At 40.7% G+C, this 13,357-nt stretch overlaps 1 protein-coding gene across 9 annotated transcripts in view; it reads left to right on the top strand.

Moving 5' to 3' along the window:
• The window catches only part of BCAS3 (BCAS3 microtubule associated cell migration factor), a 314,510-nt gene that overhangs the window by 42,706 nt on the left and 258,447 nt on the right, over window positions 1–13,357 (top strand). For all 9 annotated transcript variants that reach the window (XM_051809393.1, XM_051809391.1, XM_051809392.1 and 6 more), the window contains 3 exons: window positions 3,947–4,023; window positions 5,713–5,796; window positions 11,470–11,640. In XM_051809393.1, the coding sequence (XP_051665353.1) occupies window positions 3,947–4,023; window positions 5,713–5,796; window positions 11,470–11,640 (332 nt within the window). The remainder of the gene's footprint in view (window positions 1–3,946; window positions 4,024–5,712; window positions 5,797–11,469; window positions 11,641–13,357) is intronic.

Below are 13,357 nucleotides of genomic sequence, written 5' to 3'. Positions count from 1 at the left end.
CAGTATCACTGTAGCAGTTATTTATTGGATATTCCTTCTCTGTGCTCCCCCTCATGGATCTGCTTTCTGGAGTGCAGTTCTTGAGGATGTAGTTGTGTAATTCCATTCCTGTGGAGTGCTGTGTGTTTTGTAAGGCCCAGGCAAGAATTACACATTGATTATTAGAGAAGCAGCACAGCTTTAGTGGGCTCTTGGAGCTGTTTATTTAAAAATACACCATGTCACTGCTTCACTGATTTTTAGTGATATCCAGCGAGTCCATTGGATGATTAAAGGTAAATAATTTTGGTTTAAACAAGTTCCTCCTTTGGAGCCTGCCTTCCCCAGCATTCCTGGTGTTTGCTGATTGTATCCCATCCCAGTGTCATGGTCATCACACCTGAGAGATGCCATTTGATTTATTGTTGGCTTATAGATATGAATTTCCAGGGAGGGGTAGGGATTTTCATAATTAGCACAAGGGTAGTAATTGAAAAATAATGTAAGATAAATGTACCTTCTCTTTGCTCACTCACTAAGCAAACATTTGTGTAGCTCTTTGGAGAATTGTAACTTCTGACATTCCTGTGTTCTCAGTAAAACCAAATATATAAAGTGAGCAGAGCAGCAGAGATGTTAGAAGCATCTTTGAATCCAATTAATCGTAATAATCCAATTTCAGATGATCATTTTATAACTCCGTTATTCAAAAAAGGGAAGAAACTAAGAAACTGTAGCACTAAAGAATTTTATCTGTGATACTGTTTTGGTGTAGGTAAAACATGTGTCTTGGAAATGGGAAGACCAAGGCACAGGATATGAGGTACCAGGGTGCTCTTAGCCAAGTCCTCGTTTGGAGGGAGCCTGTTTTGTACTCCTCAGTGTTGCCTAGTTGGAATTTTTGGCTGTAGGAACTGAATCAAATGAGCAGAAAAACCTACACTTCCATTCTGATTTTCAAATGATGGTTTTTCCACTTTTTTTTTCCATGTGCATTTAGAGGGAGAGAGTGGCCATGTGCTCAAAACCTTGTCACTCCCAGTAGGTTTTCACCTATATTTTGGGGGTGATAGGCCCACCACAGCTTGCTCCAAGCTCAGATGTTTTTTAATGCTTCCTTGGTTTGCTGCACTTTTGGAAGGCCTTTCCCTCAGCGATGCTTTCTTGGATGACCTCTCCATGCTGTCATTAAAACTTGGAAACTTTGGTCTCCTTGACAGTTAGTTCTGCATTCTCATTATGTTCATTCCTATTGTAAACACACCAAAGTTGCTGCTGTTGCTGCTTGGAATGGCCTTTTCCTCTGTTGTTTTGAAGTCCAGTAGAAATAGAAGTTAATCTTTAAGAGAGTGAGGCTGGTGAGGGTTGGATGGCCCAGCTTGGTGGGTCACGCCGTGTCTGCCTTTTCCTTTGCCTTGGAGATGATGTTCTACTGACTCCAGCTGTTTTTTTGGAAAGCAGAAAAACAGTTTGCTTTTCCTTCCCATCAAGTATAACCCTTTGTTTATCCCTTGTGCTCGCTCTCCGAAATGCAGAGACTTGCAAAGAAAAGAAAGGGAGGAAATAGCTCTTTTTTTTTATTCTGTTTTTCGTGTAGGAGAGTAGAGTTTAGGACTGAGCTGAATTGTTGACCTCTGTGGAGTTTATTCTTAGAACTGGCTGATTTGTGTGTGGAGTCTGATTGACTGAGCCCAGTTCATGGAACAAACCACCACCAGTGGGTCTGGGGAGGGCAGTCCCAGCTTTCCCAAGTAACTCTTCTATTACATGATCAGTTTTTGATTGGAAGGATGCTTTTTTGTAGTTCTTCATTTACTTCAGTTCGCTGAAGTATTTGAGAACAGCTCCCTTTTCCAAGGAGGACTCATTTTTTGCTGTGAGTTGTTGAATTGCTGAGACTCCTTTTAGTTTTTCTCCTGTGGGGATATTGCAGAGTTTGGGAAACACAAATCCCTGATTCTAAAGTCACCGTAGAGATTTACATGATGAGGGTTATCATCTGGCAGCTTTTAGTGCTGTATTTTATCCATAAAAAGGAAGGCAAAAAGATGTGGGGGACCTGAATGCCTTTACTGACCCAGATCAGAGCTGCTGAGGCAAAAGTCAGCATTAAAACCTCGCCGGTCCTGATCCGTAATGCCATCGGAAGAATGTTTGTGTTTACAACCCAGGGTTGTATTTACAACCTTTTTTTTTTTTTTTTTGCTTGCTTTGTTCCTTAAGAGGCTCTGGCTGCCCACATTTTATGCCCTTCTGGAAGGCAATAACAATTGTGGCATCATCTCTTCAGAATCCGTTTCCCTTCCTGAGATCGGGGTGGCGATGAGGCCTCGCAAAACATTCGCTTTGGTTTCTGCTTTTCCCGGCCCGAGATGGGTTTAACTGGATGAATTGCTGCTTTCTCTCCTTCCCTTCCTTTATGACCTCTGAAATGATCTTTCAGATTTTGCAATGCCCTCAGTGCTGTGCTCTGAAAGATGAAATGCAGAGCTGGTTTATCCCGGCGGCGGCGGGGCCTGCGCGGGCCTGGCGGAACGCACCGAAAACGTTGTCAAAAGTCACTTTAAACCTGTTATAACGCCCTCCCACACACCTTTGCCACCGCTCTGCAAGCACTGAAAATAAAGCCATTTCGCTTATAAAAGCCCTGTTCCCCTCAGCAAACGCTCTGGGCTTTTTTGGGGCCTGTTCACAAAGTCGGGAGTGTTTGCGAAGGTCAGTTTGCCTTTTCTCCCTGTGCTTGGCAGAGCAGTGTCAGAGTCTGGTACAGGAGATTTTGGGGCTATAAAAACTTAGCTGGCTGTGTCTGTTGTATTTTTAATTTTTTTCTTTAGGATTTTACAGTTGTGTGTTATGTGTGTTCTCCTAAAAATGCTGGTTTTCCCCTGATCCCAGCGCTCCTTCAAATGTGACACAGGACCAGCTGCCCAGGGCTCCTTTAAATCACACACACGTGTCTATAAGATTTTACATATTGTGAGCAAATCTTGGGCAATCCATGAGAGAATTTAAATTATTAAATTGGCTGTTGAAAACTGAGATTAACCACTTGCTTCATAGTCTCCTTTCCCTTATTTTCTCTCCCCCCTTTTTTTAATGTAAAAAAGTGGTTTTTAAAATATAAATTAGTTTTAAAATTTTTATTTATAAAACTCTTTTATTTATAAAATTTCATTAAAAACATGTAGTTTTTAAACTTTATTCATTAAATGCCGTTTAACATGGGCCTGATTTATTTTAAGCCTTGCCATATTTTCATTCACAGCTATTTTCTCATATAGGTATTTTCACCTTTTAATCCTCAGGAATAATTTTCTGTTTTATTCTGATCTTTATCTGTGTATGTATCTGTTTTTAATGACAGTGTAAAGGTAATGGAAAGCAGGTGAAAAATGGAAAGGTGGCCGCTGATTTTAAATGAATTACAAATTCTCTCACTGTGTAAAGTTAAGTGTGTGCAAAAGTACAGTGAGAGGCTGAGGGCTTGTATATAAAATTGTTAAAATCAAAACCAAAAGCATTTTGAAAGGCTGAGGGCTTCTGTGTAGAATTATTAAAACCAAACCCAAAGCACACTGCACCCTTTCATACAACAAAAAAATCTAGAAGAGCTCGAAGTGAGCAAACTGCTCACCAACAGAAAAATGGCAATCAAATAAAATGAATTAAAACGTGAAGATACAGAACCAGTCGGGTCAAACTTCAATATCCCCTCACCCCACTGTATCAAAATGGCACTAAAAATGCAAACATAAGGAGAAATCGTTATTTACACATAATTAAATGTTCAGAATAGCTCATCTAACCACAGCCTTATCTGGAAGAACAAAAATGCAAGCATCCACTGAGTGATATTAGCAACCCAAAGAGGTTTGTTTAGACTTTTTTTGTTTTCTTGGCAATAAATAGAATTCTTTGTGAGAAGTCATTAAGATATTTCTTAATGTTCCCTTTTCCAACTTTACAGGCTGCTATCCTTGTCCAGGGCCAAACATGAATCCCATTGCCCTCGGAAGCCGTTGGCTTGCTTATGCAGAAAATAAGGTAAGGGAAGGTTTAATTGCAAAAAATACTTCTGGGTTTCATTCTAGATTTTTTGTATATGTGAGGGGGGAAAAAGAAAAGAAAAAGTCTCAGGAAAAAGGTATGTGAAAAAGAAGGTCTGTAAGAGGAGTTGCATTAAAATGACAGACCTAATAGGTATTTTTATATATCATATATTTACTGTGCACATGAACTTGGAAGGCATAAATATGTGGAGGCAGAGAAGACAAGCCCTCAATGTGTGTTTTCAGTGAGGTAACTCAATAACCAACCCCTTTTGTGCTTTAAAAGTTTAGAGCACTTAGTTATAGACACTTCTGAAGGCAAAACAGTTCCTAAATTCTGTTTTGGGGGGGGCTGAGTCTGGAAAGAGCTGATGAGTTAGTGTGAAACAACACAGCAATGCAGAAAATAACATCAAAATACCCACTTTTGAACATCTTTGAAAATGTTAAGCTTCAGGGAAAAAAAAGAAAATATTTAGATAATTGTTCTTGTTTCTAGAGGCAAAGAAAACAGATCCCAAGCAAAGAAATGATCACTCCTTTTACCCAGCCCTGGACCAGGGGTGTGATCATGTATTTAAAGCTCAGAGTGTTTGAAAAGTCTAAATTCGGCTTCTAAAGCCTTATTTTTTATTTCAAAGCAGATTCTTTTTCTCTCTTCCACCTGTGTGAGTGGAGTAGCTGTTTCTAGAGCTGAGCCAGGAATTATCAGAGGCAGACTTTAGAAATGCACAACTGATTCCTTCCCAAACCCAGGCCTGCCTTTGCCTCAATGCCACGCCTGCCTGGTGCTGTAAAACTTAACCAGCCAGCCTGGGATTTAAAAAGTTGCATTTTGCTGACAAAATATAAGTTGCTGATCTGCAAAAGAATTACATCACAAAGGGAATTTAAATGGTTTGTGTGTTCCCAGGTAAATTCCCTGTGGGCTTCCCCTTTCTCTCTAGTTTAGCTGTTTTTATTTAGATACTTAAGGCAGAAAAGCCTGTAGAAACAAATCCATCTTACAGTGATTTTAAATTTTCTTTAGCTCAAACAGGCAACATTTTCTGTGTGCAAGCAACAAATGCCTATAGTTTTTTATCATTTTATTTGGTCAGAAGCAGAGATTCTGTTGTTATTTAGGGTTCAAAGGCAGAACCTTTTGTAGGCTGATGGCAGGTACAAGAGTCTTGTTTTGATTTATTAATTTTGCAGGAAGGCAATATAAAGCAAACCCCGTGTACATTTCCTTTAATCTATTAAATGTAAAGTTTCAAGCAGCTCTTTTTCCTTTGTCATCTCCTTTGCTCCTAAAGAGGAGGGGGGGGAAAAGCCACACTCGGATTCTTAGAATGTCTGATATTTAATGTTACATATACACGGCTAAAGCTTTTGATTATATTTATTTAAATTTATTTGTGGTATTGCTGCCAGACCAAAAATCCCACCATTTCAAAAGTTTATGAATTCTCAGTGACTACTCAGCTGGTAATTGAAAACTGGAGCGGAGGACGCGACAGTCTGGGTGGCACCCAGAAGATTATAAAAAGGGGTTAAGTGTCTCAGCAGGGCTTTCTGCTATTTGTAGGGGGGAAAAAAAAAAAACACACCACTGTACATGATAAATAAGAGCTCTGGTAATGGCTTATGGGTTTGTGTAGTTTAATAGTAGTTACTTGGTTGCTGTCTTTTCTTCTCGTAGCTGATCCGATGCCATCAATCCCGTGGTGGAGCCTGTGGAGACAACATCCAGTCTTACACTGCCACAGTCATTAGTGCTGCCAAAGTGAGTCCATCATCTGCTCAGCTTCTCGTGGAACATAATTATTAGGTTTCCCTGCTGAATTGGGCTGTGTGTCATCACCCCCCTTCCCTTCCCTTCCCAGACAGGAGAACCCTGCAAGCATCAGCACCCTGTGCCTGTGCTCCCTGACCCTGCAGATCTGGGAGCAGCCACAGAGTGTTCCACAAAGTATTCCCGGGCCTGAGCTGATCTTTATTGCAAGCAGCTCTTCATATTAGGGGGGAAGTCACAGTAAAATGGGTTTGTGTAATGGCTACTTGTAATGGTACAAGTTTATCAACATTTTGAATTATTAGTCTTTTAGCATCATGAAAAGTGACTTTACAAGTGCTTGGTGCTTCTTGGGCTCCATCACACTCACACTGTGCATTTTAATCTCTCTGAAGGATGACAGTGCAGTCCTGGAGCTAATTAATCACCTTCTTTGAAGGTTAGAGCTTATTAATGACTGTTTACATATAGGTTCCACTGCCTCATTTTCTTGGTTCAAATGTTATAATATCCCCCTTTTCAGAGAAATATCTGGGGTTTCATAATAGCAAAGGAAGACCATGGCTTGGAAAACTCTTAAACAGGACAGAGTATGCACAACTTTTGTTTAACTGTTCCCCCCCAGCTCCAACATTTTGCCAAGTACTTTCTTTTTCTCACACACAGACACACACAGGGTGAGTTTTGGCACTGCCTGGTGAACTTGGTGCTGATTAGAAGCTTTCCCTGTAACCACGAGCCTTTTCATTTCTGATATGCACAACAAAACAAACCTAATAATAGGAATGAAATGACAGCACAGGACAAGAAGGCTCAGTGTCACTGGAGAAAACAACACTTAGAAGAAGCCACAAAGAGAGACACAGGGCAGGCCAGCTCATGTAAAAACAAAACATAAAAACAAACATATTCCCTCACAATCCCAGTGTGGCTGGAGGAGGAGAAAAATCACAGTTTTTTACATAGTTGAGGGGAACTGGAATTGCTCCTCTCCTGCTGTGATTTGCTGCATCTCTGTCTACTTTCACCATCAGCAGAGTGGAGGAAAAAAAAATGTGTGGGGAAATCTCCCCAAACTCCTTCAATCTCAGTATCATGAACATCTCTTTTTATAGCAGAGATAAGTTTGAAGAAGTGACTGGCTTAGTGTGATCAGCCACAGTTTGGATCAGATGTGGTAAAATCCTCCACAACAGATCACTGCAGCTGATGACCTTCCCTGCTGAGTTGCACTAGCCAAGGAGCATAATCCAGAAATTCCAATGTTAAGCTGAATTTATCACACTGAAGTAGTGCTATTGCATCATGTGAGTAGATCCTGAAGATAAAATGTGTTTATAATCATAGGAAAGAAAAGATTGTTCGCCTCTGTACGGAGATAAACTCGCAGTGAGAGTCAGGAAAAGGGATAATCCCCAGGGCACAGTGTCTGCACTACTTGGTGTTTGCACATGGCTTGTGCTCCTCACTGTTACTGTAACAGGCAAGATTAATACTGATACACTTTTAAATATTTGCACCATTTGGCTCTTGAGTCTGTCTCAGCCTCGGTGTATTAATTTGTTACCCGCAAATAAGGCAACTGCGAATCCGAAATGTTTAATTTATTAGTGATTTCACTGAGCCTTGGCTGCTTATCCAGCGAGTTTTCATCTCTGATAACTGCAGTGCTGACTTGCTGGCAAATATCTGGTGCTCTCTGTCCATCTCATTGCCTCACCACCAGCTTTACTCCATCCTTTTGTGAGCCATCACTTCTGAGCCTCTCCTGCTGCTGTGTCCTCTCAGCCTGCAGTGGTTTGTCATCCCTTTGCTTTCATCAGCAGAGGTGGCAGCTCTTTGGGAAGTGGAGCTCCTTTTTTTCCCCCTTTTGGTTCAGAAGTGGTTCTGTTAAAGTTCTTGTTTTGCCAGGTTCCCTTGGCTTCCAGCCTGTTCTCTGTTTGGGTTCCAGTCTCTTCCTGAAGGAAGTGAAAGGACCTTCCTATAAAAGAGAGGAAAAGCTGAGAGCAAAGAGGGGTTTCAGCAGGGCCACTTGGGAGAGTTGCCTCTGAGATCCTCTCAGTGGCAGCACAGAATATTGACTTTGGTTTTCCCTTTGAGGAGATGTGTCCTGGTGGTGACAGTGGCTTTGTCCTCCCTGGGAGCTCCTGCTGTGCCCTGCACTCCAGGAATTCCCTCCCTAATCGAGTCAGAAGGTCCCTCTTGGCTCAGAATGCCAAGGTCAAAACTGTGATCCTGTTTGGGTGGGTTGTTACTGGTGCCAGAACTCTTGTTATTCAGGTGACACTATGAAGAATTCCTTTGTGTCATCTTCCCATTTGATTTCCAGGAGGATTTTATTTTTAAAATTGAGCTTTTTGCTGTTTCTCCTTAAATGCATCTCGCAGGAGCATTGCTTGCTGCTGCTGCAGGAAAACACACACATCTTTCCCAACTCTATCTCTGATTTTCCACACTTTGGTGCTTTTCTTGCTAAAAACTCTGATAACTTCTATCATTTGACCCAGCAGAAAACTTCTGGAAATAGAACATGTCTCAAGATTCCCATTTAGGTTCATTGTTATCAAACTCATATGTTTGGAAAAATGAAAATATTGTTCCTTATGGGATAAAGTTTCTTTTCCCTCCTGCTGGATGGAGTAGGATGGAAGTAGATTAACTTTGAGAACAAACTCCACTATTACCTAACGGTGTTGCTGATGGGAGAATGTTCAGGTGAAATGTGAAATTTTTTTTGTTGTAATTGTCCATATTTATCCATTTTGGATGCAGCAAGGAAGGGGAATTAGGAAAAGACATTTTTGCTTCTTTTCTCCCTGTGTCTTGTTGAGGAGAACTTTGGTCCCACCGTGTCCCAGCACACTCTGTGTTCAAGTGGAGCTCACACTTTCTGTTTAAGAGGAATTTCCTAACAGTTTTATTCCCTATCTTACCTCTTTTCAGAACGTGGGGCAAGAGCAGGAAAGGGAAACTTCTTTGCAAAGCCCAAATATTTCCATAAATATTTAGTTTGAACTTGAATCTGTAATTGATTGAACGTTCACTTTGTTCACACTGACTGTGAGGCTCAACTGTGCTGACACCCAAGGCAGATCTTCTTGATATCTTCCTGCTTTCTATAGATTTTTCATTTGACAGCAAATAAATCATATAAAATGCATTTATTATGAGAAACAGGAGCAATATATTGTGTTGTCTCTAAAAGGATGCAAGGCCTTTGCTGGAACAAAAGAGCCTAAAAAGCACCGAATGATGCATTTTAATTCTTTTCATCTAATTAAAGCTGCAGTTATTCTTCAATTAAATGGGATATGAGTGCATGTATTTATTTTAATTAAATATATGTATTTCTTTATATTTAAATGAACGTGAACAATCCTGTTTTTAAGTAGATAGGGTGGATGTGAGTTATAAATAATATGTGTGTCTGCACAATGTGCATCGTTGCTTAAAAGGAACTGGATCAAGGATTTTAATTTTATTTATAAGCAAACTTCACTGGCAGGTTCCCATCAGTGACAGAGGAGCTGGGACAGTGCAAACTTTAACCTATTTCATTTAAAATGTATTTGGTCTGTCACATGTCTCGCATCAAATTATAAACCAGCTCCTTCTCACCTCATAACTTCTTTGGTTGATTCTTTCTCCATATCTTTTAATCCCAGAGTGGTAAAGTGATTTAGCAAAGGCTGCATCTGTTTTCTCTTGTTACCTGATAACTCCTTAATGAGGACTAACAGCTTATGTGAGAGCAAGGTCATTAGTCCTAATGGATGGAGGGACAGCTGATATGGCATGGGAAAGGTTAAAGATTACCCGGGAAGTTTGGCAAATATACACAACAGCACGGGGCAGTCAGTGCTGGAATGGCTTCACACTGATATTCCTGGGCTAATGGGCTCATCCCTGCACACCCACTGCTCCTCAGGATTCCTGCTCCAGGGGGCAGGAATTCATTTGGCTCGATAAGCACTTTGGGTTTTTTTCCTGGAGAGCTATAAATTTCTCCTTGGCACTGTGTCATCCCAGCGCTCGAGGTATAAATAGTAAAGATATTTTCCTAAAACAGGTCAATTAGAGTTTTTGGCCTTTTTTCACTTGGCCGTGTGGCGCTTCCTGATTTCTCCTTCCTGCTGGATAAACTATAAACGAATCATTTTGGGGCATTTTAAGTGCAAAAAAACCCTGCCTGGTCAGTTTTTGGGAGGAGAGTTGGACCCCCCTCCCCGTGGTGGCTATTTTAGTCTGTCCCTCACCCCTCAGTCCCTGCTTTATGTCACAATTCTCATCCCTCTGCCTCGTTTTATTCCACTCTCCGCCCGTCGCTGGGTATAAAAAGAAATAATCAGAAACAAATGGCAGGATATTACTAAAGACTTTAAACCCCAAAAAGCCATCACTGTGCTCAAGGCCTGGCTCGATTTTGAAGTGGAAGTATCTCCATTAGCAGTAATGGGGTGAGTCCATCAGCAGAGGCATCTCAGAGGTTAATCAGCCTTCCTGGCCATCGATACCGTGTGGCGCCTGCTGCCCTGGGCCCTGCCCGGGCTCTCCTGACAGCACACCCGCAAGTCATTGCCCATGAATTATTAAAACAAACGTTTGGCTGCTAATTGATGAACACTAATGTGTTTTCTAATCACTGCAGTTCGAGATTTTAGCACTAAACAAAGCAGTTGCTATTGATTTGTGGCCGCTTCTTGGTTTTTGCAGCCTGGCATCTGGGTGCCTTTTTTTTTTTTTTTTTTCTCCCCCTTTTCAATTTAGCAGGCAGCTTAGCTTGTCTTTTTAGTTAAGAATTGGCTTGTTACAGTGTCATTCCATTCTGATCTCTTTTGCTATTTCTTATTTATATTGCCTAATAAATCTGCTCAGTTCCCTTACAGGCAAACCGGGCGCAGTCCTTGATTCAAGGAGAAAACATTTCAAGTTGTAGTTGGGGTTGTTTTTCTTTAAATCCTCATCTCTCCTACTGTGTCTACTCTGCCTCTTTCTCCAAACAAAATAAAGCAACATAAAAACAATCTCCAGCATCTTTAGCTGATAAAAGCTGGTGCAGTGAAAATGTTTTCGAAAGCCACGTCTGGAAAACACACAGAGCCTGGAAAGTCCCAGGACTTGTGCTGGGATGTGCAGCTGGGGATGGGGGTTCTGCTTTCCAGGACCTTCAGAGGGGCATTTGTAATTTTCCTGGGTTTGATCCCACGTTCAGTTTTCACGCTGCAAAAGGCTTTAATTGCCAAGGAGTGTGTCGGATCCAGGGAAGGCCAAATCCCATCTCTTGCCCTGTGCAGGAGACAAAACTCTGTCAGGATCAGCATCTCAGGGTGGTTTTGTGTGAGCTCTGCCTTCCTACACACCCAGCTCAGCCTCATCGTTTAATCCTTCCCAGGCTCTTGAAAGAAGTCAAAACCAAATTACAGAAACTAAAAGCTGAAATACTTAAAATATTAAAAATCATTTAAACGTTAAAATACTCCTTTTTTTTTTTTTTTTTCCTGAAGAATGCTTTGGAATAACTGAATTCCAAACCTGAGGTGAAATTTTTTCAAGCTGTTCCTCCTCCAGCCCTTTGCAGCCGATGCATCACGGGCAGAAAACACTGCAGATAAATCCACCCCGCCGCCCTAAAATGTCATTTATTGGGTGTTTTCCTCTTGGCAGACGATAAAGACGGGGCTGACCATGGTTGGGAAGGTGGTCACTCAGCTCACGGGGACGCTGCCGTCGGGAGCCACCGAGGAGGAGATTTTGGCTCACAGCAACCTCCGCCGGAGCCCTCTGGTGCCCGGGATCGTCACCATCATCGACACCGAGACAGTGGCAGAGGGACAGGTAATGTCAGCACACAGGCAGGACCTGCATTTGCACTGAAACCTCACCGAAACGCCCTTGAAAATGAAAAATAAATCAGATTTTTCTGTGCTCGTTCCGGTCCCGCAGCGCTGAGATAAAGTCCTGCTTGGGGCTGAAACGAAGCCAAAATATATAAATATCGTCCTTCCAGGGTATTTATGTGACACTTTGACAGGGCAGAGTGTGAAGTGTCACATTTTGTCTCTCAGGCACTTGTTCCTCATTGACACTGATTGATGCTGATCAGCCGAGGTGGAGAGGGAGCCTGATTATATTTGTTAATGTGAAAACGTGATGGTCTAGAAAATGCAGAGAACTGTTGAATTCCAGGTGAAAAAAAGATGCTGAGTGAAGTTTATTAAAAAAGCTTATAATTTTCTATAAATCTCAAGGCTACCACACAGCTGTTTTGTGAGGCATTTGCACTGTTTTACCAAGAATATAATAAATTTACTGTATGTAATAATATACATACAGTGCATCAGGCAAAACCATTTGTTGCAAAATCCATACCATTATCACACCCACTATAAATGGGTGTATTTTACTGTCTTTAGGGCAGAGAAGATTTCCATGTCCTTCTTTGTTTTGTTCTCTCATTTCATTTTTGGTCCTGGATCCAGTGTTTATGCAGAACTCCCACACACTCCATTATTCTGTAACTGGTAATATTTTTTTTACCTCGTGGTCCCATTTATTGAATTCAAAAAGACAAAGCCTTTATTTTTTTCTTGTTTCCCCCTGTATTTATGGTGCTCCTTGCAGGTGAGGTTTTAAGGACACATCAGTAGTCAGGTTGACATGGTGGGGAAAATAAAATGTTTTACTTGAAAAGAAACAAAACAAAGAAAAAACCCTGTTCTGCTTGTTCCTGAGAATTAGTTTTGGAAGTATTTAGCCAAGCAATGTTTCATTGAAAAGGGGGTTGTTCATAAAACATTATAGGCCTTTTCTTCCGAAATCGAAATGAAGGAAAAGAAAGAAAGAGGATGGAAAAAGAATTTATTTACTTAAGATCTTAAGAGTCAGGTCTTAAAATAATTCTGTTGGCTGTTGGGGTTTGTTTTTGTTTCCAGGGGAAAAAAACAAAGGTCTTTTGGCTCTTCATATACAACCAGGGGAAAAAAAAAAAGAAGAATTTTCCTTCATAAATTTCTGATGAAGCCTTTTTAATGTGGTCATTATTCCTGCCCCTCGTTGTCTGTGCTTTGATTCTTCTGCACAGGCCTAGGGGGAAAAAAAATGATAGATCTTAGGGTTTTAAGTCTTGTTATGTATGATTTAGAGGTTTTATGAACTTGTCCTCTGACCTTAACAATAGTAGGGAGCTCTCAAGCCTAAAGGGCACTATAGGAGAGTAGTTGTAAAAATGATAACGTTTGCCTTGTCCAAATACTGCTGCTCTAACATAAATAAGCCATCAGTTCTAGGAAAATCATTTTTGCCTTGGATCTCCAGGGAAGGAGGCTCCAAGTTGGATGTCCTAATTGTTTGTGTGTGCTGCATTCATATTTTTGTGAACTGAAGTTTTAAATCTGTCAGATTATTATTTTAATAAAATTATTATTATTTTAATTATTATCAACATTATTATTTTAATTTTAAATATGCCTTATTATTATTTTTTTTTTTTTTTTTTTTTTTAAATCTGTCAGATTATTATTTTCAGTGCTGGGATTTGCTTTCAGCATTAGCA

The sequence above is a fragment of the Manacus candei genome, unplaced genomic scaffold, assembly GCF_025592945.1.
Source record: "Manacus candei isolate 608988 ecotype Guabito, Panama unplaced genomic scaffold, ASM2559294v1 h1tg000076l, whole genome shotgun sequence".
NCBI lineage: Eukaryota > Metazoa > Chordata > Aves > Passeriformes > Pipridae > Manacus > Manacus candei.
Note: the sequence above shows the minus strand (reverse complement) of the source record. Positions and strands in the feature narration are given on the sequence as shown.